This window comes from Cricetulus griseus (genome assembly GCF_003668045.3).
Source record: "Cricetulus griseus strain 17A/GY chromosome 1 unlocalized genomic scaffold, alternate assembly CriGri-PICRH-1.0 chr1_1, whole genome shotgun sequence".
In the NCBI taxonomy this organism is placed as follows: Eukaryota; Metazoa; Chordata; class Mammalia; order Rodentia; family Cricetidae; genus Cricetulus; species Cricetulus griseus.
In genome coordinates, this window is record NW_023276807.1 from 194041624 (window position 1) to 194064343 (window position 22720).

General features: G+C 50.8%; 1 protein-coding gene across 1 annotated transcript in view; it reads left to right on the top strand.

Moving 5' to 3' along the window:
* Nucleotides 1-1998: 1998 nt before the first annotated feature.
* The window catches only part of Zcchc24 (zinc finger CCHC-type containing 24), a 50508-nt gene continuing 29786 nt past the window's right edge, over nt 1999-22720 (top strand). Inside the window, exons 1-2 of the mRNA XM_027389085.2 lie at nt 1999-2433; nt 12570-12770. Of these exons, the coding sequence (XP_027244886.1) occupies nt 2188-2433; nt 12570-12770 (447 nt within the window). The 5' untranslated portion in view covers nt 1999-2187. The remainder of the gene's footprint in view (nt 2434-12569; nt 12771-22720) is intronic.

A 22720-nucleotide genomic window follows, 5' to 3' on the forward strand; every position in this document is an offset into this window, starting at 1 on the left:
AAAAAAAAACTCATTATTTTACTTTGAATATGTGCATGTGGGGGTGGGGTGGGAGTATGGTATATGGGCATGTTTCATGCAGGTGCTTAAAGAGATCAGAAGAGGGTGTCAGAGTCCTTGGAGCTGGAGTTACTGGTGGTTGTGAGCCACCAGAGAGGGGCATTGGGAATCAAGTTCTGGTCCTCTTCAAGACAGTACTTGCTATTAATTGCAAAACCCTTATCTCTCCAGCCCTTATCACTTACCTTTATAAAGTCTGTGTAGCGTGGTTTCAAATCCTAATTCATATATTTAGAAGCTCAAGGTCTCTCACAGAATTGTAGAAATGCTGAGGTGTTTTGTTTTGTTCTGCTTGAGACAGAGTCTCAAGTAGCCCAAGCTGCCCTCAAACTCAACTAGGTAGCAAGGACGACCTTGAACTTCTGATCCTTCTGCCTCCACCTCCCTGATGCTGGGATTATAGACATGCACCTCTACATCCATCTTACAGATATGTCTTTGATGAATAAAAACATTGAGATTTTATTGGCATACATATTGCCACTTCAATTAATAACTGCCAATTATTTGATAAATGAATTCTTTCAAAACATGGAGATCTGAAATCAAAGGGGATCTTGGTCGGTGACACCGGACAGCTCTTGGTCATCACGGTCTGGTCCAAGCATCTACAGATGTGCTGAGGTGCCCTGGCATGGTGGTTGATGGGAGAGAAGTGGCTTTCCTGAAACAGTTTCTACTTACCAAATCCAAGCTCCCACCCAACAGATACCAAGTCCTAATATGATCATTTCCACTTACAGAGAACACAGGCTGGTTGGCAGAGGTGAGGTGTCTACTCAGAAGTCCCCTTTCTGTCACTTTAATTCTAGGCTGAATGGCTTCAGGGCCAAACTGAAAATGGAGGTGACGAGTCCCCACAGGGCACTCAGTTCCTTTGAGTAGGCACTGAGAGGCTGCACCTGGTTGTTAGGTGCCAGGATATGGGGCAGCACACACCATTCTGGACCCTGAGGTTAAGGCATCGGGATCTGAGAAGTCAGGGGCTAGTGCAGGCTTCTCCTGGCAGATAGGGGTTTCTGAAATCTTCTAGGCCAGGTTGGGGTCCTGGAACACCCACAAGAGACCAGGGAGGGCTGAGGATGGAGCCAGGGAGCAGAAGAGAGGAGAAAAGCCTAGGCCAGCCTGGAGCAGAATCAGAAGTGCAAGGGGTGAGGGGAGAAGGGGAGCCCTTCTTCGGGCAGGAACCCGGGGGCCCCCCTCAGCGCAGGCCGGCAGCAAAGCGGTTCTGCAGATGGAAGGAATTAAGGGGGAGGGGGAGGGGGGAGGAGCCTATAGTGATAGCGAAAGGAGTGTGTGTGTGTGTGTGTGTGTGTGTGTGTGTGTGTGTGTGTATGTGTGTGTGTGGTTTGAGGGAGGCAAGGGAGAGAGAATGAAGCTTCAAACCAGACACTTTTAAAGAGGCGTTGGAGAACACCAAGACAGTCACAGAAATACAATCAGACTAACAGCAAGAAGAGGGAAGAGTGGAAAAAAAAGGTGTGAAAACGAATTAACTGGAGTGCCTGGGAAGTGATGGGAGCCAGTTTACGGTGGAGCAGGCTGAGTGTTTGGGCCCAGCCGGTTCTCAGCTCCGGCTGAGAAGCTGCGCTGGCCAGGGGTGGGGGCGGGAGGAGGCTCGGGAGGGGCCATTCCTGGTATGGGGGCGGGGGGGATGCTGCAAGTGCGGACCCGCCTTCTTTCTTGCCCCTCCCCTACATCCATATTTAGCCAATGGGGGAGCGAGGAAGGGGGGGCAGACGGGTCGGGATGGGCGGGGTCTTGGAGGACCCCACCCTAGAAGCGGTCTCTGGAGGGGTCAGCGCGGAGGCAGATAGCGGATCCCCTGGCGGGGCGGGGCTGGGCTGGGCTGGGCGGGGCGGGGCAGTTAGCGGGCGGGGCGGGGCCAAAAGTTTCCTGCCCAACTTTCTCTGCCTCCTTCCTCCGCCCGCGCGCGCCCACTGCTGCAGTCCGGGGAGGCGGCGGCGGCGGCGGCGGCTGCGGGCAACGCGAGGGGAACCGGGCGCTGGGCGATAGCCGTCGGGCCGGGGCCGCTGGCAGTGGGCACAGGCTCCCCGGTGCCCGCCCCTCCGCCGGGAGGGGGGCGCGAGCGGGCGGCCGGGGAGGGGCCGGCACCGCCACGGCAAAATGAGCCTGCTGTCTGCCATCGACACGAGCGCCGCCTCGGTGTACCAGCCCGCCCAGCTGCTCAACTGGGTCTACCTGTCGCTTCAGGACACACACCAAGCTAGTGCTTTCGATGCCTTCCGGCCCGAGCCGCCCGCCGGCGCCGCGCCCCCGGAGCTGGCCTTCGGCAAGGGCCGCCCGGAGCAGCTGGGCTCTCCCCTGCACTCCAGCTATCTTAACAGCGTCTTCCAGCTGCAGCGCGGAGAGGTGGGTGCCCCAGAGCCAGCCCCGCGCCCACTGCTCCAGACCCCTTTCCTATCTGTTCCGCTCTTCCTGGCCTGGCCCAGGCTGGCCCCACATTGCCCAGCGCCGCTTGGCTTGGCTTAGATCAGCTTTGCCAAACTTGCCGCCCGAAGTCCCTGGGGCGCCCGGAGCGCGTCACCTCCCGGCCGAACCGCTCGGAGCAGCTCAGGCCTGGGCAGGGCCCTCCCGCCCCCTCTTCCAGCTCCCAGCTTACCTAGTAAGCAGACTTTGGGGTGTCTCCGGATTCTCCCGCCCTCTCTCCTAACTCCCAGCTTACCTAGTAAGCAGACTTTGGGGTGTCTCCGGATTCTCCCGCCCCCTCTCCTAACTCCCAGCTTACCTAGTAAGCAGACTTTGGGGTGTCTCCGGATTCTCTTCAGACTGCCAGGGTGCGGCTAGGGCGGGGAGCCCCTTCCTAGTCTTTACTTCGCCCTATGCTATCAACTTTTCTAGCTGCCGGCAGCTGGAACCGAGGGTTTCAGAGCCGGCTCTGAACTCCTCTGGAAGGGCCTAAAAGCATTCTCCCTCGACCTCCATGGTTCTTCGCATGAAGGGCTCCCTGGAAAGCAGTGACTCTTTCAGGGCCTTTTCCTCCTGTTCCCACCATTTGGGGACCCCTAAATCCACCCTGCAATTGCTTGCCCTCCCCCAGCCACATAGGAAGTGGTTTTTGAGGGCTTGACCTAGCAGACTGCTCTGTCCCCTGCCTTCCCAGGCTGGAAGGAAATGAAAGGGAAATCCTTGGGGGGGGGGTGCTGTGGCGATGGGAGAGAGGGCTCCAGCTGCCTAGTGCCTTCTCCCAAAACCCTGGATGTGTTGCAAAGGCTGCCTGTTCAATGGATTCGGTTACAAAGTCTACTGTCGAGTGCTTGCCCCTAGTTAGATAAATACACAGGTGGCCATGACCTCCTCCCAGCCCCTTTTGGGGTGACTTATCCAGAGTCTTCCCAGAATCTATCTACCACCGCCCCCTCACCACCCCCCCCGGCCCCCCCTTTACTCCAGTTTGGGAATTGCTGATACCCTCCGTGCCCCTTTCACTTGCCCCCTTGTGGTTTTCCTATGTTAAGGAGCAGGAGGTAGAGGTATACACATGGGGGTCACTTTCCCTCTTCTTCTGGCCTAGTGGTGGTCTGGGAATAAGACGTGTGTATTCTGAGGCGTGTTGGGGGTGAGTTGTGGAGCCAGAAAGTCACCCTTTCTGGTCTCAATACCACCACGGTTTACTGGAGGACTCACAGACATGTAAAACCCTGGTGCAAGGCCAGCATCTCCCAGGCTGCCCTGCTGACCTGTGGGGTAGAAGTGGTGGGGGGGTGGTGGGGGTGGGGGGTGGGGCTGGGTGTGGTGGCAAGGCTGGAAAAGTGTCAGCAGAGCTGGGGATAGCATCCGTATGCCAAGGCTCTTTATAAATCCTAACACATGTTCTCTGCCCTGAGGAATGGTCCTGGCTGGGATCTTTCTTCCTTATGACACTTTGTTGTCTCGTGAGGAGCTGGCTTCAGGTGACCAATGATTTTGGGGAATTGTTTGTGGAGTGTTTCTTTAGTACCTGGATCTTTCCCATGATTAGTTCTCTTACCAAGCATTTCTATGTAATGGTGGGAATGAGGAGCCTGGGGCTAAGGAGGGACATAGACAATCCTGTGGGAAAGGCAGGTGACTGGATGGGGCTCTGTCAAGGCTCATAGTTGGATGGAAGTGCACTCAAGGGAGGGTCTTTCATCTAGGGATCCAGCGGGGGTCCAGCAGGGACCCAATGAGCTTTTAGTAGACTCCCTGTCCTCCTTGTTCCTCACACGTGGTCTCTTTGCTGCCCATCAGTCAGTGATCCTCTTGGGAAATTTTAACCTCCAGGATCCCAGCTGTGGTTCAGTGAGACCCGTCTCCTACTGTGTTCCTCAGTTTCCCTCAAGAAGGGACCTGGTGTAGGAGGAGCTGAAGCCATGGGGGGCGGGGGCGTCTCTTGTAATCTAACTCCAGAGAGCTCCCATCTCTCCAGGCCTTGGCTTTCCCATTGAGTAGGTTTAATCTCTGCTGTCACCCAGGGTGGTATGTTCCAGGTTGGAGGCATACATAAACAAGAGAATGTCTGCCAGCAGACAGCGTGGACCGAGGAGATCAGAGGGACTTTTCACACTTGAAGACCTATGGTTTCCTTGGGGGCTGGAGAGCTGTGGGCTCCTGGGTTCTGGCTCCCTCAATCTCACCTCCCAGTCCTTGACCTCTTAAATCCTTTCAAAGCTCCAGTTATGGTCTTGGGCATGGGTCTTTCCTGAACTCTGGGTTTAGTTGGTGACTTGATATATAGCTGAGAAGGTGAGGACTCCCTGCCCCCAGGTCAATGCCACCACCAAGGGGCTGGATGCAAAAGCAGCAAGTTTCATGTCACAAGAGGGGACTTTAGGAAGGGACCCAGGGTCCACAAGCATTGCCATTCTGTTCAAGGCCTGGCAGTCCCGGTGGCAGTGCCTGCGGATGTGACTTGCATGCTGACCGCTGACCATAGCCGGTCTGCACCAGCCCCTGTGCCAAGAGCCCACCCCCTCCTGCACCGCCCCCAGGCAGCTCCCTCCACAATAACAAAACACCATGAATGCAGCTGGCATTGGGGGAGGTGAGGATACGGGGGCACAGAAGCCTATTGTGCCCCTGGAACCTCAGCCCTGGGAGCTGAAGATAAGCCAAGGGTCCTGAGTGGCCCTCTGGCTCTGGGAGCAGAGAGGAAGGTGGAAGGATTTACGTACAAGGGCAGGACAAGTTCCAGGAGGTGACTTTCAAGTGGGACATGGACACTTTGTAGTGTCTTAAAAACACTTCTGGGTTCTGAACTGAGACCTGGCAAACCTGACTTTCAGAAACGGCATCTGTGGTCACAGCTGTGTGTCTTCAGAGAGAGACTCCTTGGCTGAGCCTCTCTGTCCAGGTGCTGCAGGAGGAGGCGGGGCTCAGAAGGGGGGTTGGACTGCGTGGATCTTCCTTGCCAAATTCTGCTTGGAATTTAAATTCCCAGCAGTGTAACCACCAGGAATTCCATTTCTGGAAAAGTAGAGTTAAGCATTACCTCTTGGACCCTTGGAGGGTTTTTCTCAGCCGGTCCTGGGCAGTCTTTGTACCCCACTCCCTCCACACCAGGGAAACGAGGCTGCCTCATATCATTTAATTCAGATTCTTAAAACAGCTTTCCCCTTTTCTCTGAGAATAGAACGAGCCAGAAAGTGCAGCCCCACTGTCGAATGACCACCCCTCCTTTGTGAGCATCTGGGGGAAATGAGGACTCAAATAAGCTTGGAAAGCATAGCGTACTTACTGTCTTTTAGTTCACACAGTGCCCGCTAACACAGTAAAGGCTCGGAGAAGTTCAGCAATTCAAGATATGTTAACAGTTCCTCATCCCAACATTTCTTATAGCCAGTGTTCTTCCAGCCATCTGCAGGTCCAGTGATGTCCCACACTGAGTCAGACATGCAGTTCTACTGTGTCATCTATATAGCCTCCTGGGCTGCATAGCTCTAAACTGCAGGAAGCTCTTCTTGGTGACCTACTGAGACTTGGAGACCCCTGAGTCCTCACCATCAATTTCCACAGTGCTGCAGAGCCCACTCTTTGCCATTGTGGCCTGCTCATTGCAGGTTTGTTAGTGGTACCTAGGGTCTTGTACAAGGTTCCAGCTGGAGGACGTGGCTCATATCTGTATTCCTAACATAGGAACACTGCCATGAGTTCAAGGCCAGCCTGGGCTAGAGTAAAACCCTGTCTCAAAAAATAAAGTAGGGCTGGTGAGAGGAATCCGTGGGTAAAGGCTCCTGCCACTAAGCCTGACAACCCGAGTTTAGTCCCTGGGTCCCACATGGTAGGCTGAGGGAACCAACTCCTGCAGGTTGTCCTCTGACCTCTGTGTGCATGCTGTAGTGTGTGCCCACAGACACACAGATAAATACTACGCATAGACATTAAAAACAAACAAACAAAAGTCCTCAGCCTACACAGCTGTTGGGAGTTTGGTTGAAATACCACATGTTCCTACAGCAGGTGCCCAGAGGCTCCCAGTGTGGACATGTGGAGCAAAATCACTCTCCTCCCTAGCAGGGACTGAACTGGATTCCCACAACCTTTGTGGTCTGGTGGAGATGGAAGGCAGGCAGCACTAATACTGGGAAGAATGTCCTAGAGGTATACTAGGGAAGAGTCCCCAAATGTCTCGGGATGCAGAATGGTGACTCAGGCAAGGAGACTGCCACTTGGGAGGAGTTGGCACAGGCAGCCTGACTATCTGCAGTCAAGCTAAATTGACTGCATAGGTCTGGGCTCAGAGGGAGACCACTTAGGAGGGAAGGCCAGTTAAATCAAGTGGTGGGAGGGCAGGGGCTTCTATTATAAGTGACCAGTGACAACAGAACCCAAGGCAGCATACATGAGTAGGGACAAGTGAAAGCAGCAAGCAGCCCTGTTTTGTTTTTTAGAGACAGGGATTCATTCACCCTAGCCCAGGCTGGCCTTGAACCCAGGGCAATTCTCCTGATTTAGTCTCCCAAGTGCTTGGAATACAGGTTTGAGCCACCAACTCATCACTTCTGTTGTATAGAGAGCAAAGAAGAGGCCTGTATGACTTGAGTCATCAGTAGAGCTAGATAGAAACCAATTCTGCATCCCAGCCTAGAGCTATCTCCGTAGCCTGGGCTAGCTCCTACCTGCATCCTCCTCCAGGCTCTGTGCATGCCAAGCACCTCACCTGAGATTTCCTATCAAGCCACAGTACCTCTGATGTTTTGTCTGCATCCACATCCTTTTTTTTTTTTTTTTTTTTTTTTTGAGACAAGGTCTCACATAGACCAGGCTGACCTTAATTTTGTTGACTCCACAAGTACTGGAATTACAGGGGTATGCCATTATGTCCTGTTTAGGCAGTGTTGGTGACCAAATCCAGGGCTTCATGCATGCTAGGAAAGCACTCTCCCACAGCCACATCCTCAACACTGGATCCCAACCCTTTCGAAGAGTCATGGGCACTTGTGTAGGTACTAGGTTCCCGAATGTGTTCGTACTCTGATTGTCCTGGTTTAGGAGACACAGAGGAGTAAAATCCTATTTTCCTATTTTATTCCCATGTCTCTGCCTGGGGAAGCAGCCCTATTGTCCAGAGGAAGAGGTTGCATCCAGAGAGCTAGGGACAAAATCAAACATGTGCCATTGGATCTGTTCTCCAACTCCGGCGCACGTGCTTGTGTGTGTGTGTGTGTGTGTGTGTGTGTGTGTGTGTGTGTGTGTGTGTTGCCAGCCAGCTCCCAAATCATGACTTACTATAATGAATGCTTGGCCTTAGCTTAGGCTTGTTCTACTAGCTCTTTTAACTTAATTTAACCTGTTTCTATTCATCTACATTTTGCCTCAGGGCTTTTTGACTTTCATTCTGTATGCCCTGCTTTACCGCTTCTTCCATGTCTGTCTGCTTATCTGGCCCCTGGCATCACCCTGGCATCTCCCTCTCTCCCTCTGTCACTCTCAAGCCTAGATTCCTCCACCTAATTACTCTCTCTGCCCAGAAGTCCTGCCTATACCTCCTGCCTAGCTATTGGCCATTTAGCTTTTTATTAGACCAATCGGGTGCCTTAGGCAAGCACCACAAACAAATGCAATGCATTTTTACATAGTTAAACTAGTATTCCACAACAGGTGAGGGCTGAGTGGCTTTGGGTGCAGAAGTGAGGGGTTGGTGACTTTAGGAGATGAGAAGATAGTTGTCTGGCTGATAAAAGGAACTCCATAGAACTAGGGGCTAGAATCAGGCTCCTTCCTCTGGGCCTGTCTTGGGTGAGAGCGGGACATAGAGCATCAATGTTTGCCTGATCTCCCTGGGGTAACCTGCCTATGGCCCAGCCATGAACACTGCCTTCACCATTGGCCTTGCCCATGGCTGTGTATTTCCTGGAAGAGGCTGTGTCTCACTTCCACCCGCTGTCCTGCTTCTCCTGCCTCTCTGTCTGTCATCCCATCTCTATGGTTCAGCATTCCACTCTCTCTGAGCCACTTTCAGAATTCTCTGCCTACCTATGCAGTGCCTGCCAGTTCCTCCCTTGCCTATGGTGCCTTCTAATAGTCCTGCAGGAGAGTCCATCTGGGCAGGCTTCTCTGGGGAGAGGGCGACACAGACTTGGGATTCTGCCTCTGTCGTTTACAGTTTACAACAGAACTACCTTCTCCAGGATCCAGCCCTCTTACAAAATCCAAAGAATCAGGTACCACGTCTTGCTTAGCACCAAGGGGCTGTACATCACACCTGACATCATCTTCTGACTACTTTTTTTATAAGTGGAGACATGCCTTGGAGGCTGTGTGGGAGTGGAATCTAACTGGACAACACATTTTGCCTGGGTTGCCTTGGGCAAGTTACTAAGTCTCTTTGAGTCTCAGTTTCCAGCTCTACAAAAATGAGATCAGTGGTCAGATGAATAGTGTCTTAGCAATCAAGGGGAACTAAGAAAAAGAAAAGATTCTGTTGATTATACCAGAGGCACTAGTGGTCAGAACAAACCAGTGTCTTCTCATCTACTTTTCCCTATTAACCCATCAAGAACCTTGGAGAAGGTTCCAGCAATGACCATGAGTCTGATGCTGTGACTCCCCACATATGGTGGAAGGATCCCATGCTTCCCGCCAGCTTCTGCAGCCACTGACCCAGGATGAGGATGTAGTCCAGTGGCTTACATCTATCACATAAGTGGGCCTGCCCTCCTTGGACGACAGGGCCTTGGGAACTCATGCGTCTGTGCTCTGCTTGCTGGCCCTGTGGCATAGGTGAATAGCTGATCACCTTTTACACGCTGGGTCCTGGGTACTTTTCAGAACCCGAGTGTCAGAATGCAGCAATGGTGCACCTGCCCTCCCACCCTTCTGTTCCAAGAGGGCAGGCCCAACCCTATGCTCTGCCCAGTCCCTGCAGGCTAGAAAAACAGCTGGGCCTTGCCTTTCACCTCTGTGGCCAGAGCTCAAATAGGGCTTTACAGAGGAGACGGCTTTCTGACATGCCAAGCCTGCCCTGACCAGGCAGAGTTGGACTCCTGGCTCATGGTTCCAACTGGGTCTGAGTCTCAGCTCTCAGAACCTCCGTTTCTCTCTAATAACATGGGAATGTGGTTGAACCAACTAACTGCTCTCTGAATTCTTAGTCCCAAGTGGTACTTGTCTTGGGTTGGAGCTTGGGCAAGAGAGCTGCAGCAGTTATATAGACTGGCTGGGAGACAGTGGAGGCCAGCATTCTGGGAGGGGGGTTCTATCCTTTCTCTGTCCGTGGAGCTGCTAGGGCATATCTGTGACCCTTGGTGATATCTGGGACTGCTGAGCTGCCAGGGAAGGGAGTGGCTTGCTCAGAGGTCTTTGGCTGTTCGGGGATGCCCGAGGGGCTGTTGTGAGCCTAGGAGTGTGGCCACAAGCCTGGGAAAGGACTAGTTAGGGTATAATTAGTGTGTTTTTGGCATCCACCAAACTTCCCCTTCCTCTTAAAACAGTCTTGAAGGCTGTGGACTTGTTTAGATCCTATCCAGCAAAAATGAAAGAAAGGAAAGGGGGGAATAGAAGAGGGTTGTTATTTTGTGAAATTGCATTTCCCAGCCGTGAGTGTGAGTCACAGGGTTTGGAGCTTCAAATTTCTTGTTTGGATGAACTTTTCTCCAAGAGGCTGGGGCTATGTTGCACCAACTCAAGCCGCTTTGGGATGATAGAGCCAATAGCCTCCTGGCATGGGACATGTCTCCCAGTCAAGATGTAGAGTGACCCAGAAGTTGGTGCTCTGAGGCCAGTGAAGTGGTTGTTGTCGACCAGGTTTTCTGGGTGGGGGTGCGGGGGCTGGGCAAAGCAGATTTGGGTCAGGAAGGAGGTCAGGAACTACCATCTAATGGATTCAGAGTTTTGGCTTGGGGAGGTGGGGGAGTCTGGGGTGAATGGTGGTGGTGGTGGTAGTTGTATTTTAGTGAAAATGTGCTTAGGGCTATGGAACTGTATACTTTTAAAATGTTAAACTGGTAACTCATTATGGATATCTGATCACACACCAAAATATGCCCTTGGTCCCAAGCCACCACTGTGGTGACTCTGAGGTGGGGCCCAGAAAACTGTTTTTGTTACTAGTTTCCAGGTCATTCAATACAAGTTTGGAATACTCATTTCATGTGTGAAGTAGGGGGCAGTGACTGACTCACACGGGCGTTATGGGAACCAGCTATCTCCGTCAGTGCACAGTTCCTAGGGTTTGGCCTGTCACTGTGGCCACCTTGTCTGATTTCTACCAGAGCTGTACCCCTGTACTTTAGAAAGTGATCCTATAGGCCCATTGCCTCCAGGATTGGGACTGTTGCCTTTCAGGGAGCCACTCCATTCTGGGCTTGCCCAGGAGCTAAAGAGTTGTCCCAGACCACATGCTGGCTGGTGCTGATGCTCTCTGTCCTGGGTTTCTTGGTGTGCCAGGTGGCTAAATAGAGGTTCATCAGGACCCACGTGGTTCCCTCTCTGCAGGAAAGCTGTCAAGGAAAGCCTTGGGCAGCTCCAAGTGTGGTGTCTTTGTGTTCTTCCATGGCCAAACTCTGGTCACAATGATGTAATAAGGAGTAAAGGCCCAGAGACAGAAAGGGCCAGTTCAGGGTCACCTCACAGGTGTTCCAGATACTGTCTTACCTGGAAGATGAGGGCTGAGTGACCAGCTTCTGAAGATGGAAACATGAGATTAGTTTAGAAGCTACTCTTGTTGGGTTAGGAACGGTGTACTCCACACCCTAGACTGCTGTCAATTCTCGCCTCCCCCTCCCCATACTGGGGAGACAGAGAGGACTGCCCCTGCCCTACTCTTCCCACCCCCTGCATCTAAGTTCTTGGTTTCAGAGACCTAGTTTCTCTATCCACCTAAGGACTCCTAAAACATGGCCTCATCCATATCAGCCCAAGGCCAGAGCTCATCTCTGCCACTTGGGGCATCTATAGAGGGCTCAGAGGACTACAGCCTTTGTGCCCAGGTTCACTAATGACTTTCTCAGGGAAGCTGCTGCTTTCTAGCGTTGGCCCTTCACGAGGAAAGGGGAGCCCTTGGTCATTCCTTGCCAGCCCCACCACAGGCCCCACCCCCACTAAATTCCAGTGTGCCATGCCATCTGGAGCCCGTGATGCCTATAAATAGAGGCTGTATACACCGGGAGGGCCTGAGTTGTGTATGCTTGGGAGCTCAGCAGGGTGTCTGGTTCCTGTCATGTGGAGGTGGGAGAGGTAGCCACTTCCCTCACCAGGCTCTCAGGGAGGTGGCTCAGGCTGGCCAAGCACCTCTGTGCATTGGCCTCCAGTTCTGCAAAATGGTAGCCACACTGCAAGCTCCCAAGTCTCTTCCGTACTAGATGGGGAATAGAGTAGGACAGAGATGTGTCTGAAGTCCCTCCATGCCTGACAAGTGGTTTCCCATGATGCCATCTGTATTAGTCACTTTTCTTGTTTCTGTGTCAAAATACCAGGCAAGAGCAGCTTAAGGAAGGAAGGGTGTGCTTCAGCACACATCGCACGGTACTGTCCATCATGACAGGCAAGTCGTGCCGTTAGGGGCCTGGGGCTGATGGTCACATTGCCGCAAACCTGATTTGCCTGCCTTTTCATTGAGTCCAGGACCCCAGCCCATGGAATGGTGCCTCCCATATTTAGGGTGGGTCTTCCCAAATTATTTAATCCAATCTGGAAACTCCCTCACAGACATGCTGAGGGATTTATCTCCTAAGTGATTCTAGATCCTGCCAAGTTGATGGTATTAACCCCCACATCTGGTGCAGTGTGTCAAGAACTGATAGTAACAACAGTCACAGCTGTTAATATCATCACCATGTACCCAGGGGTCCTAGGGCCCAGCCATGTGACAAGCACTTTAGACTCATGACCTCACTTTACCCTATGAAGCCTTAGGAGGTCATCCCCATGTTCCCATAGTATAGGCAGGGTCCCTGAGGCCAAACCTACCATTAGAGTTAGGATTTGAACTCAGGCTTTGAGGTTAACTGAAGGTTCTGTGTGAATTGATGTGGGTGGTGAGTGAAAGCCTCCTTCACCGCAGCCCTGAATGGCCTCTGTTCCCACAGGCGCTGAGCAGCAGTGTGTACAGGAATGCTTCACCCTATGGCTCCCTCAACAACATCGCTGATGGCCTCAGTTCCCTTACTGAACATTTCTCAGACCTGACGCTTACCTCTGAGGCCCGCAAGCCCAGCAAGAGGCCTCCGCCCAACTACCTATGCCACCTGTGTTTCAACAAAGGACACTACATTAAGGATTGCCCTCAGGTAATCAACTGGGCTCTCTGAGCTTCCTTCCTGCCTGGGTTTGTGGGCAAGTGGACACCATGGTTTCCCCTGGACCTCTGTTTCCCCGATGCTGATAAGTGAGATAAGGCTGTCTGGGGTGGAGGGACACAGACTCTACTTGGGTCCATTTGCTTGCTCAGCAATCTGCATGGGGGATTCTGGACCCAAACCAGGACCCCACGTGAGGTTCTGGCCCTTTGGGTCCCACAAGTGTTCCTGCAGGGTGGGTTCCATTATAGTGGGGGCAGGAGGCAGCCAACAACCTCTTCATAACTCTCCAGAGGCCCCATCTGCTCACACTCACCAGGAAGGAATGTGGGCTCCTGGCCAGGAATCCAGATGTGCACCCCCTCCCTCAGATCCTCCTCTGCCTAGAGCAAGGAAGGATCAGGGTCCTGGCCTATTTGTGCCCCAGGATAGGCCTGGGTAAAGGCATTGGGTGCAAAGAGACTTGGCATCCCTCTCAGGGTGCAGGATGGGGAGATGGAGGGTGTTGGGGGCAGCCCTACTCTGTCCCCTATACTTTGCTGCAGCTGATTCCACTCTTTGGATGACAGACTCCCCAATACAGACAGGATCCCAGGAGCAAAGACAGCAGCCATCCTTTTCAGTGCAGTTTGAGCTTATCAGTGATTCTTTCCCTCTACTTTTTTTTTTTTTTGTTTTGTTTTTTTTTACATTTTCTGTTTTATAATGTGGTGCTGGATTTATTTTATATATGTAATAGAAATGGAATCCAATCAACTCTGAAAAGCCATGGAGTATTACCCACCAGATGCTGGAAACCAGAATGGAGCTGGGTGGGGAGCCAGGATGGGCTTGCCACTCATGCATCCCAGGCACTTCTCAGGAAGGGCTGTGCCAGGCTTCGGGCCCTGGTGCTTCAAGTCTAGCCCCTACACAGCTGTTAATGGTTCCAGATAGAAAAGCAGAACACCAGGCCCACCCTAGACCTACTTGCCTCTCCCACTGGAAAGGTTTGGAAGCTCACCACTGATAGTGTCCCCCATACTCTACACCCCATCCTTCCATGGGAGCCGTGAGCAAGAGGCCCTTGGGATCATGTGACTTCACTGGAGGCTGAGTGCCACTCCTCCCCCAGGGCTCTGGGTAGAACTCTGATCAGGCAATTGATAAGGATTTAGAGTCTGCCAGTGGCCCACTGCCTGGCAACTCCTTCCCATCTAAGAGCTCCCATGTGCAAGCCATTCAGGACACCTCAAGAACCACCCACTGTGGGCAGCTTGGGAATGGGCCAGCAAGACCTACTCACATTGAGGAGAAGACCCTGTGCCAAATGTACCCTGATAGCGTGTCATACAGTGCAAGTGACTGACTGTCTGTCAGGCTCACATAAGCCTCTTTCTGAGAGGCCGGGTTGAGTACTATGGGCAAGGAAGGAACTCATGCAGAAATTGAACTGGTCAGGAGAGGAGCCAGGATTTTAACCCAGGCAGGTGAGAGTCTTCTGAATACTAGGACAGAGGGGCCTTGGTTTCCAGCACAGTGCTGACACTGGCTTTCCTTCCCACAGATCATTCTTTCTTAGCTCTGTGGCAGGTGAGGGAGGAGGGGCCAGTTGGCAGTGGGACAGATGAGTCTCTGAGAGCTATAGAGCTAGGAAGACAAGAAATTGCTGCTTGGTGTCTCCATGAGTACCCAGGCCACCCCTACCTGAGACCTGTGGTCTGTGCAGCCTAAACCTGCTAGAGCTGGCTGAAAGTGTCCCATTCTGGTACCTTCTCAAACCTGATTGTATTTGGGACTCCTGGAGGCCCAGGGATCTCCCTGCCTGCTTTGGTGGTGGAGGCAGAGTTGGGATAAGGCAAAGGAGAACCCTAACTAGCACATGGGTGCAGTGACACAGGCAGGGGGCGTACCTGGCAGGGCCGGGCACAATGGAAATGCTTGGTACCAGCTGTCAGGCAGTGCTCTCTTTGCTCAGACACCACCATGAAGAGAGCAGCCCTCAGCTGGGTGCTAGATGGTGGGGATTTGCATGGACTATCCACCCTCCGCTGCTGGGCCACGTTCCTCCCTGTACCCTTGCCCTCTGACTCCTGAACCAGCTGAGATTCTTATGGTTTCAGGTGTTTAGCACAAGTCTTTCTGAAGAGAGGAAAGGGGTGAATGAACTTTTATAAACCAGTGATTCGAATGAAATGTTATATACAACAGACCAAAATATGTAATGGTAAGTGAGTTGTGGTGACCCACTACTGGGGAGTGTGAGACAGGAACATCACCATGGCTCATCCATGTTGTATCATGGGTCGTAATTTCTTTTTTAAGACTGAGTGGTATCCCACTGAACTGATACGCCTTCTCAGTCTTCAGTGGACAGCTGGCTGCTTCCACCATGGATAGTGCTGCTGCTGGGGGTGTGGGCTTATAAGTATCCCCAAAAATCCTTGATTTCGGTTTTCTGCTCTGAACTTAAATGTGAATTTTCTTAGTTTATCTTTATCCTTGCTTCTTGGTGTGGGGGGCAAAGGTTGGTTTCCTGTCTGTGCATCTTGTCATTGTTAATGTTTATTTGTTTTTGTTATGAGATATTCTCTCTCCACAGTCCAGGTTGGCCTCAAACTTGTGATCATTGTACCTCAGCCACCCTTGTGCTGAGTATGTTTAAGCCACCATACTTGGCCATATCTTCATTTTTGTTTTTTTCTTGTTTGGAGACAGGATCTTATATAGCTCAGGATGGCCCCAAAATTGCTAGGTAGTACCAGCTGGCCTTGTAATCTTTTTTTTTTTTTTTTTTTTTTTTTTTTTTTTTTTTTTTTTTTTTTTTTTTTAGATAGGGTTTCTCTGTGGCTTTGAAAGCTGACCTGGAACTAGCTCTTGTCGACCAGGCTGGTCTCGAACTCCCAGAGATCCATCCGCCTCTGCCTCCCGAGTGCTAGGATTAAAGGCGTGTGCCACCACCGCCCAGCTGGTCTTGAACTCTTGGTCCTCCTTCTTCTGCTTCCCAAATGTTGGACTTGTGCTACTATATCTGCTTTCACATCTTTGTGTGTGTATGTGTGTGTGTGTGTGTGTCTCTGTGTGTGTGTGTGTGTGTGAGAGAGAGTGATATGTGCATATGTGTGAGCTCCTATGTGAGTCCAGAAACTGGCATCTGGTGTCTTTCTCAGTCACTTCTCTAACTACTTTTTTTTTTTTTAAAGATTTTATTTATTTATTATGTATACAACATTCTGCTTCCATGTATATCTGCACACCAGAAGAGGGCACCAGATCTTATAACAGATGGTTGTGAGCCACCATGTGGTTGCTGGGAATTGAACTCAGGACCTCTGGAAGAGCAGTCAGTGCCCTTAACCACTGAGCCATCTCTCCAGCCCCCTCCAACTACTTTTTAAGTCAGGTCTCTCACTGGAATTACCCAGTTGAGCTTGATTGGCTGGCCAACAAGCTCCAGGGACCCTCCTATCACTGCCTCCCTGTGCAGAGAACGTAGGCATACACGGCCACACCAGGCTTTTACGTGGGTTCTAAGGATCCAAACACGCAGGTCTTCATTCTTTCATGGCAAGCACTTGGACCACAGGGCTACCTCCCAAGACCCACACATCTTCCTTCATTATTGTAAATGTTTATAGCTGTGACTTATTCTGTGAGCTACATCCCATGTTTCAATGTGTCATGTCTTTTATATGCCACCTAGTATTTTTTTTTTTCAGTTTTCCTTCTGGATCCACTGGTTATTTAGCAGTATGATGTTTAATAGCCACATACTTGTGAGTTTTCCAAATAGCTTTTGATGATTTCAGAATTTATTCCACTGTGGTCAGAGGACATGCTTTGTATTGTTCCATTCCTTCCAGATGCATTGTGGCTGTGGTGGAGCTCAGCATGTGGCTGGCCTGGAGACTGTCCTGTGAGAAGGTTGGGTGGGGTGTTGTGGGGATGTCTGCTGGGCATGCTGGCTTACAGTGCTGTTTGTGTCCCCTGTTGCTTTGTTGATGTTCTGCCCAGTTCTCTATCCATTAAGTGCAGATATCAGTGTCTCCAACCATTATGACTGAATTACTCCTTTGTCTTCGTTGTCTGTTTTTCTTCATGTGTTTCGGTGTTCTCTTATTAGGTATGCCCTATCTTTCTAATGGTTATAGCTTTCTGATGAATTGATCCTTTTACCATGATAAGATACTATTTTTTTCCCTCTAGTAACATTCATTTTTGTTTTAAAGCCTATGTTTGGGGTAGTGATAGAGCACTTGTCAAAAACATGCAAGGTCTTGGGCTCAATTCTTAGGTTTCAAAACCAAAACAAAACCCATTAAGTCAGTTTTTTTTTTTTTCTGACTGGCTTTCTAGTGATTGCTTTTAATCTATTCAGATATTTGAATCTGAAGTGAGTCTCCAGAAGATAGCAATGATTGATGGGATATTGAGTCTTCTGCTCAATCTGAAAAATTCCTGCATTTTGATTGGGTTCTTTTTTTGGTTTTTCAAGACAGGCTTTCTCTGTGGCTTTGGAGGCTGTCCTGGAACTAGCTCTTGTAGACCAGGCTGGTCTCGAACTCACAAAGATCCACCTGCCTCTGCCTCCCGAGTGCTGTGATTAAAGGCATGTGTCACCAACGCCCGGCTTGATTGGGTTCTTTAATCCATTCACCTTTAGTATTATTGGTGTAGTTTGATTTATTTCTACCATGAGTTTTTATTTTAAACATCACTTGTCCTTTTATTTCTCTATTACATTCTTATTTCTGTCCTTTGTGTTCATCTCCTAATGTAATATTTTAATTTCTCTAATGATTTTAATGCTCCTTTGTAGTGATCTACTTGTTGGGTGTGGTTTCCATCATCTGTTTTAATTCACCAGCACCATGCACGGAGGTACCACTCCTGCATAGCTCTGTGAGCTGCTGGTTTGGCCTTCAGGTGTTCAGGTGTGCTGGGTCTGTTTCTGTGTCCATCTTTCAGAGTCTGTTGGCTGTTTGGATGTATTGATAAAGCTGTCATTAGATTTTGAGAGTTTTAGGCCATTGTTTCTTCAAATATTTTTCTGTTCTTTTATCTTTTGTTCTGTAGGAGAATTCCTAAATGATCCAAATGTGTTTAAATTTCTTCATAGTTTAGCTGGGGTAGACTATACTTTGCCAGGTCCCAGAGTTGCCCATGAGCCCTGGTATTTCACAGAGGCAGCAAGGAGTATGCAGCTAACACCTTCACCAACAGTGGCCCTGGGCTGGTAGCATGTGAACTGATTCTTTTCCAACTTAAGAAAAGGATAGAGGAGCAGAGGGTGTAGCTCAGTTGGTAGAATGCTTGCCCAAGATGCACAAAGATCTGAGTTCAGTCTCTAGCACTTCATAGGCCAGGGCTAGTGGCTCACATCTGTAATCTAAGCAATCAGGATGGGGAGGCAGGAGGATCAGAAGTTCTGTGTCATCCTCTGCTACATATCAAATTCAAGGACAGCTTGGGATATATGAAACCTCATTTTAAAGAAGAGGACAGATAGCAGGACAGTGGTGGTGGCGCACGCCTTTAATCCCAGCATATGGGAGGCAGAGGCAGGCGGATCTGTGAGTTTGAGGCCAGCCTGGTCTACAAATGTAGTTTCAGGACAGCCAGAGACATTACATAGAGAAACCCTGTCTTGGAAAAGCAAGTAAACAAGCAAAAAATACAAAGAAGAGGACACAGTGAAAAGAACAGTATAGCAGTCTCCAAGGCTCTGTTCACATGACTCTGGGGGCACTGAGTACTACAAGAAGTGTGGAGCCCCCAAAATACAGATAGAAGGTGATGGAGACCAACTGCTCAAGGGGCATCACCACTCCTTGTGGGTGAGGCTATGCCAGGACCTATCTCTACTAGATAGATGTCAGTACGTGTCAAGAAAAACTTACAAGCCAAGAGTGGTGTTGGAAAAAACAGAGCAGACAGCCTTGTAGTCCCTGACTTTGGGTGTGTGCAGTGATGTTTCAGTTTTGAAGCCTGAAGGTAAATAGTCAAGTCACCGTCCAATAGCCCCAAAGCCTCTCACCTTCTCAGTAGTTACGATAATGTTCTTCAGTTTCTATTTCACAAATCTGTGGCTCAGGGAAGGTCAACGCCTTGCCCCTGGTCCCACAGCTAGTAACTATATGAACAGGAACTCAGGTCCTCTGAATCTAGGGCCCAGGCCTTTTGTTTATGTCCTCCTACATACACTGTTTTTAAGATCAGAGGTTTTTGATTTTTGTTTTTTGAGACAGGGTTTCTCTGTGTAGCCCTAACTGTCATGGAACTCACGCTGTAGACCAGGCTGGCCTGGAACTCAAGAGATCCACCATCCTCTGCCTCTTGAGTCCTGGGATTAAAGCTATGTGCCACCACACCTGGCAATATCAGAGGTCTTTAAAAAAGAGAGGCTGCTGGAAATGGAGGACAAAAAGCCATGCCTGCCCATTCTGACCAAGTTGGTGTGCTTCATGATTCACCACGGGTCCAGCCTCGAGGTCTGCTGCCTTGTAAAGCAGAGGGGTCAGGCTAGCATTGGGCTGCCAGATCTGGTGGCAGTAGACACCTGTTGTCTGCAGGGGAGGCCTAGGCAGTACCTGCTAGCTGCCTGCTTGGTCACCTGGGTGCCTGGTGTTGACATCTGCAGCCTAATAGGGCAGGACCCTGAGGCTCTGAACCTCCAGTCCTTCCAGCTTGGCCTGTGTGTTTGATGGGGGTTATAAATGCAACCTTTCTAAGTGTCTCTTGGGTGTAGGCATGCTCCTGGGATAAGCACAGCCAGGTTGGTGTGGCTGGTTTGTCCCACTCTTCCTGCGACCCTGTGGGAGGTTTCAGAGGGGAGGAGCAAGACCAAGGAGGAAAGGCATCTCAGGCCTTCCTGGGCACTGCATGCCCTTGTTCACTGCTGGCACTCCCAGAGGAGAGGCAGGAGGTGTGGCCAGAGCAGGTGGCAAGGGCCTGCATGCCAGGCTGTAACCCTGGGCTTAGTGTTGAGGGCAGGGAAGCCATCTGGGTTTAGGCAACGGGGCTCATGTTAACAGTGTGAAAGATCATTCTGGGGGTTGGGTGGGAGGGCGCCTGGCTGCGCTAGAGGACAGCCTGTGAGGATGGGTAGAAGGTGAGACCAGAGAAAAGGCTGGGGGAGCAGAGGTGGAAGATGAGGCAGCCTGGAACACCACAGGGAATGAAAGAGGAAAGACCTATTCAGGACTCAGAGGCTCAGTGCATTGCAACAAAGTGGGAATGAAAGCCCAAATCAGGAAACATTATACCTGAAAGAGAGCCAAGAGATCCCTCCTGGCTACCTCTCCATAGCACAGGCAGAAGCAAGGTCCATGGTCTTTTTAGGGGTTCATAGAAATGGCTCTTTGTAGGATTATAGTCTCTTTATTTAAAAAGACACCAAGGCAAGACACAGGCCAGAGCTAGGTTATAGAACCCAGCAAGCGCGGCCAGAACAAAAGGGGCCAGGGTCCCCACGTGCAGCCCCTTAAGAAGCTCCCTTATGTCACCCTGGCTTTCCTTCACCACGCCCTTATGGGCGAGTCCCGGGTCCACCTGGTACCTGTCCCAGGACTATTGGGCGGGGCTAGAGTGTCTCCCTACAGCTCTTCTCTTATGTAAGACTATGAATGGAAGTAAATATAATATACACAAAAATATATAATTAGAATCTATCCTGGGTGTCTACACTGACACGGTTAGAAAATACAATTTTTAGTAACTTATAAAGGAAGGGCCACACAAAAGAACGAGTACCTATGGGCATGAAAATCATCAGGTAGACCAAAGAGGGACTGGTGGCTGCTTGCAATTGGATGGTCTTGCTGATTACTGGAAAGCATGCAGGGTCTGCCTGCCATCAGTAAGGGTTCTGATGCCAGTAAGGGATTCCATTAGGAAACAGGAAAGAGCTTGCATTTATGAGCTAAAAGGCCAAGTTCAAGTCATCCTTCTGTGTGTTGCTCTCTACATTGGATGCATTGCCTAATCTGTCTGGGCTACTTCTCCACATCTGCAGTTTGGCCTTGCACTTCTGTTGACTTATAGGCTGTGTTAGGAGTCCGGACAGTACACTCAGGACCTTTCTCTAAGACCCCCCCCCTCCTCCCAGCCATGCCAAGTGTGGCAGCAACCCTGCAAGCCCTCACCTGGAAGCAGAAATTCTCCAGCCTGTACCTCCCTTAAGACTCCCCTCTTCCCAGCCATGCCAAGCCTGATAGTCACCCTGCAAGCCCTAACCTGGAAGCAGAAATTTTCCAAGCCCTGTACCTCTCCTACTCTCAAAACCATGATGAGCTATGGTCTGTGTCTTGAGGGAGCGGGTGGGGTGGGGCGGGGGTGTCACCTGTGCCTTCATGTCCAGCTAAGAGCTGGAGCCCAGGGGAGCCTGGTCCTGAGTCAGCATGCCTGGCTGCTAATGTGATCCAGATGTCAGACGAGCAAAACCATCACCCCCACCCAGCTGGCAGCTCGGGTTTCTTGGAGATTGCAAAAGAAAAAGAAAAATAGAGCAGAGAGAGGCTCAGATCCCAGCAGAGCTGAAACCTTAGGATGTAAATAGTTTCAGGGTCTTGCTAAGAGAGGGGCGTTGGCCCTTCTGCCTACCCTGCTTCCACTGCTCTTGGGCCTCAGCCTTGCCCCTCACCACAGGCTGGAGAAGCCAGTCCCTGAGGGCTTGGGTGTTCAAAGGCAATAAGCAAGGCTGACTAGCCATGTCTGACACCAGCCTGGGTTGTCAACCCCTCATTCCAGTCCTGACCTTGAAGCAGGTTTGAGTATTCCCTGGTGTCAAAGAGGGTGGAGCTGCCCAGGGGACAGACTGAGAGGGACCGAGGATCTGTAGGGTTTCCCCTGCAGAACTCAGGCCAGGGACTAGAAGTTTCTTAGCGTCTCTAAGCTGAGTGACATGGAAAGCTGAAAGAGGTTAGCCTGCTCATTGAGCCCAGCTGCCTCTACTTGTGAGCACTTCGCATAGGAGGAACAGATGAGGAAAGTTCTCAGGCTGAAAGGTTTAAAGCCTCTGGCCAGTCCAGAGCTGCTGTGGCTTGGGCTTGGTTTGAGTGTGCCTCTCAAGGGCTCATGTCTAGGGAGCGTGGCTCCCACTGTGTTGATGGACTAAGCAAGAGGTGGTGGGCCTTTAAGAGGCGGGGCCTGGCTGGAGGCAGTTAAGTCATTGGAATAAAAGGAGGACCCTGGTTATGTCTTGAGATAGGATTATTAAGAAAGAGCAGACTTCTCCCTTTGTCAGGTGACCACTTGGTCTTTCTAGCATTGGTGTCCTTCTCCGTGGGAGCTTCAAAGGACTTGATGTTTGGACTTTTAGCCAAAACTGTGGGTTAAATAAACCCATTTTCTTCATGAAGTGTGAGCGTCAAGTATTATAGTAACAAAACCTAGAAAGTGAGCTGGTGGGGAAACCAAGGGCTCTCCTGCAGAACCTGAGCTAGGATGACGTTATAGAAAGATCTGCAGAGGGAAGGACAAGAGCCAGAAGCAGGAAAGGGAGGAGGAGGAAGAGAGGAGAGAAAAGGAGGAGGAGACTAACTGCATCATTTTGTGATTCCCCTGAGGAACCCTGGGCTGGAGGCAGGTAGGAATGACTCTGCTGGAACCCAGGATGGCTGCCTGTGGGGATCTAGGCTGTGATGTTCTAGCTCCTGGCACAGTACCTAAAATGCCATGAGTGCTCAGAAATGTTCTCAGGGACATTGCTGGGGGCTTGTGGCTGCTGCTTGGCCTAGGGTTTCATGGGCCCTGGTATTGGAAAGTTGTCCTAGAAGGCCAGGACTCTGGTTGTGTCCCAGCCTCTCTCCCTCCCTCCCTTCCAAGACCCCATGCTGCCTCATACCACCCCTGTGTGGCCTCTTACCAGCTGTGAGCTCTGGGAAAGTAAGCCAGTCTTTCCAGGTCTTGTTTCCTCCTATTTCTAGTAAGGATACCGAAAATTTCGGCCTCAGAGTATGCTG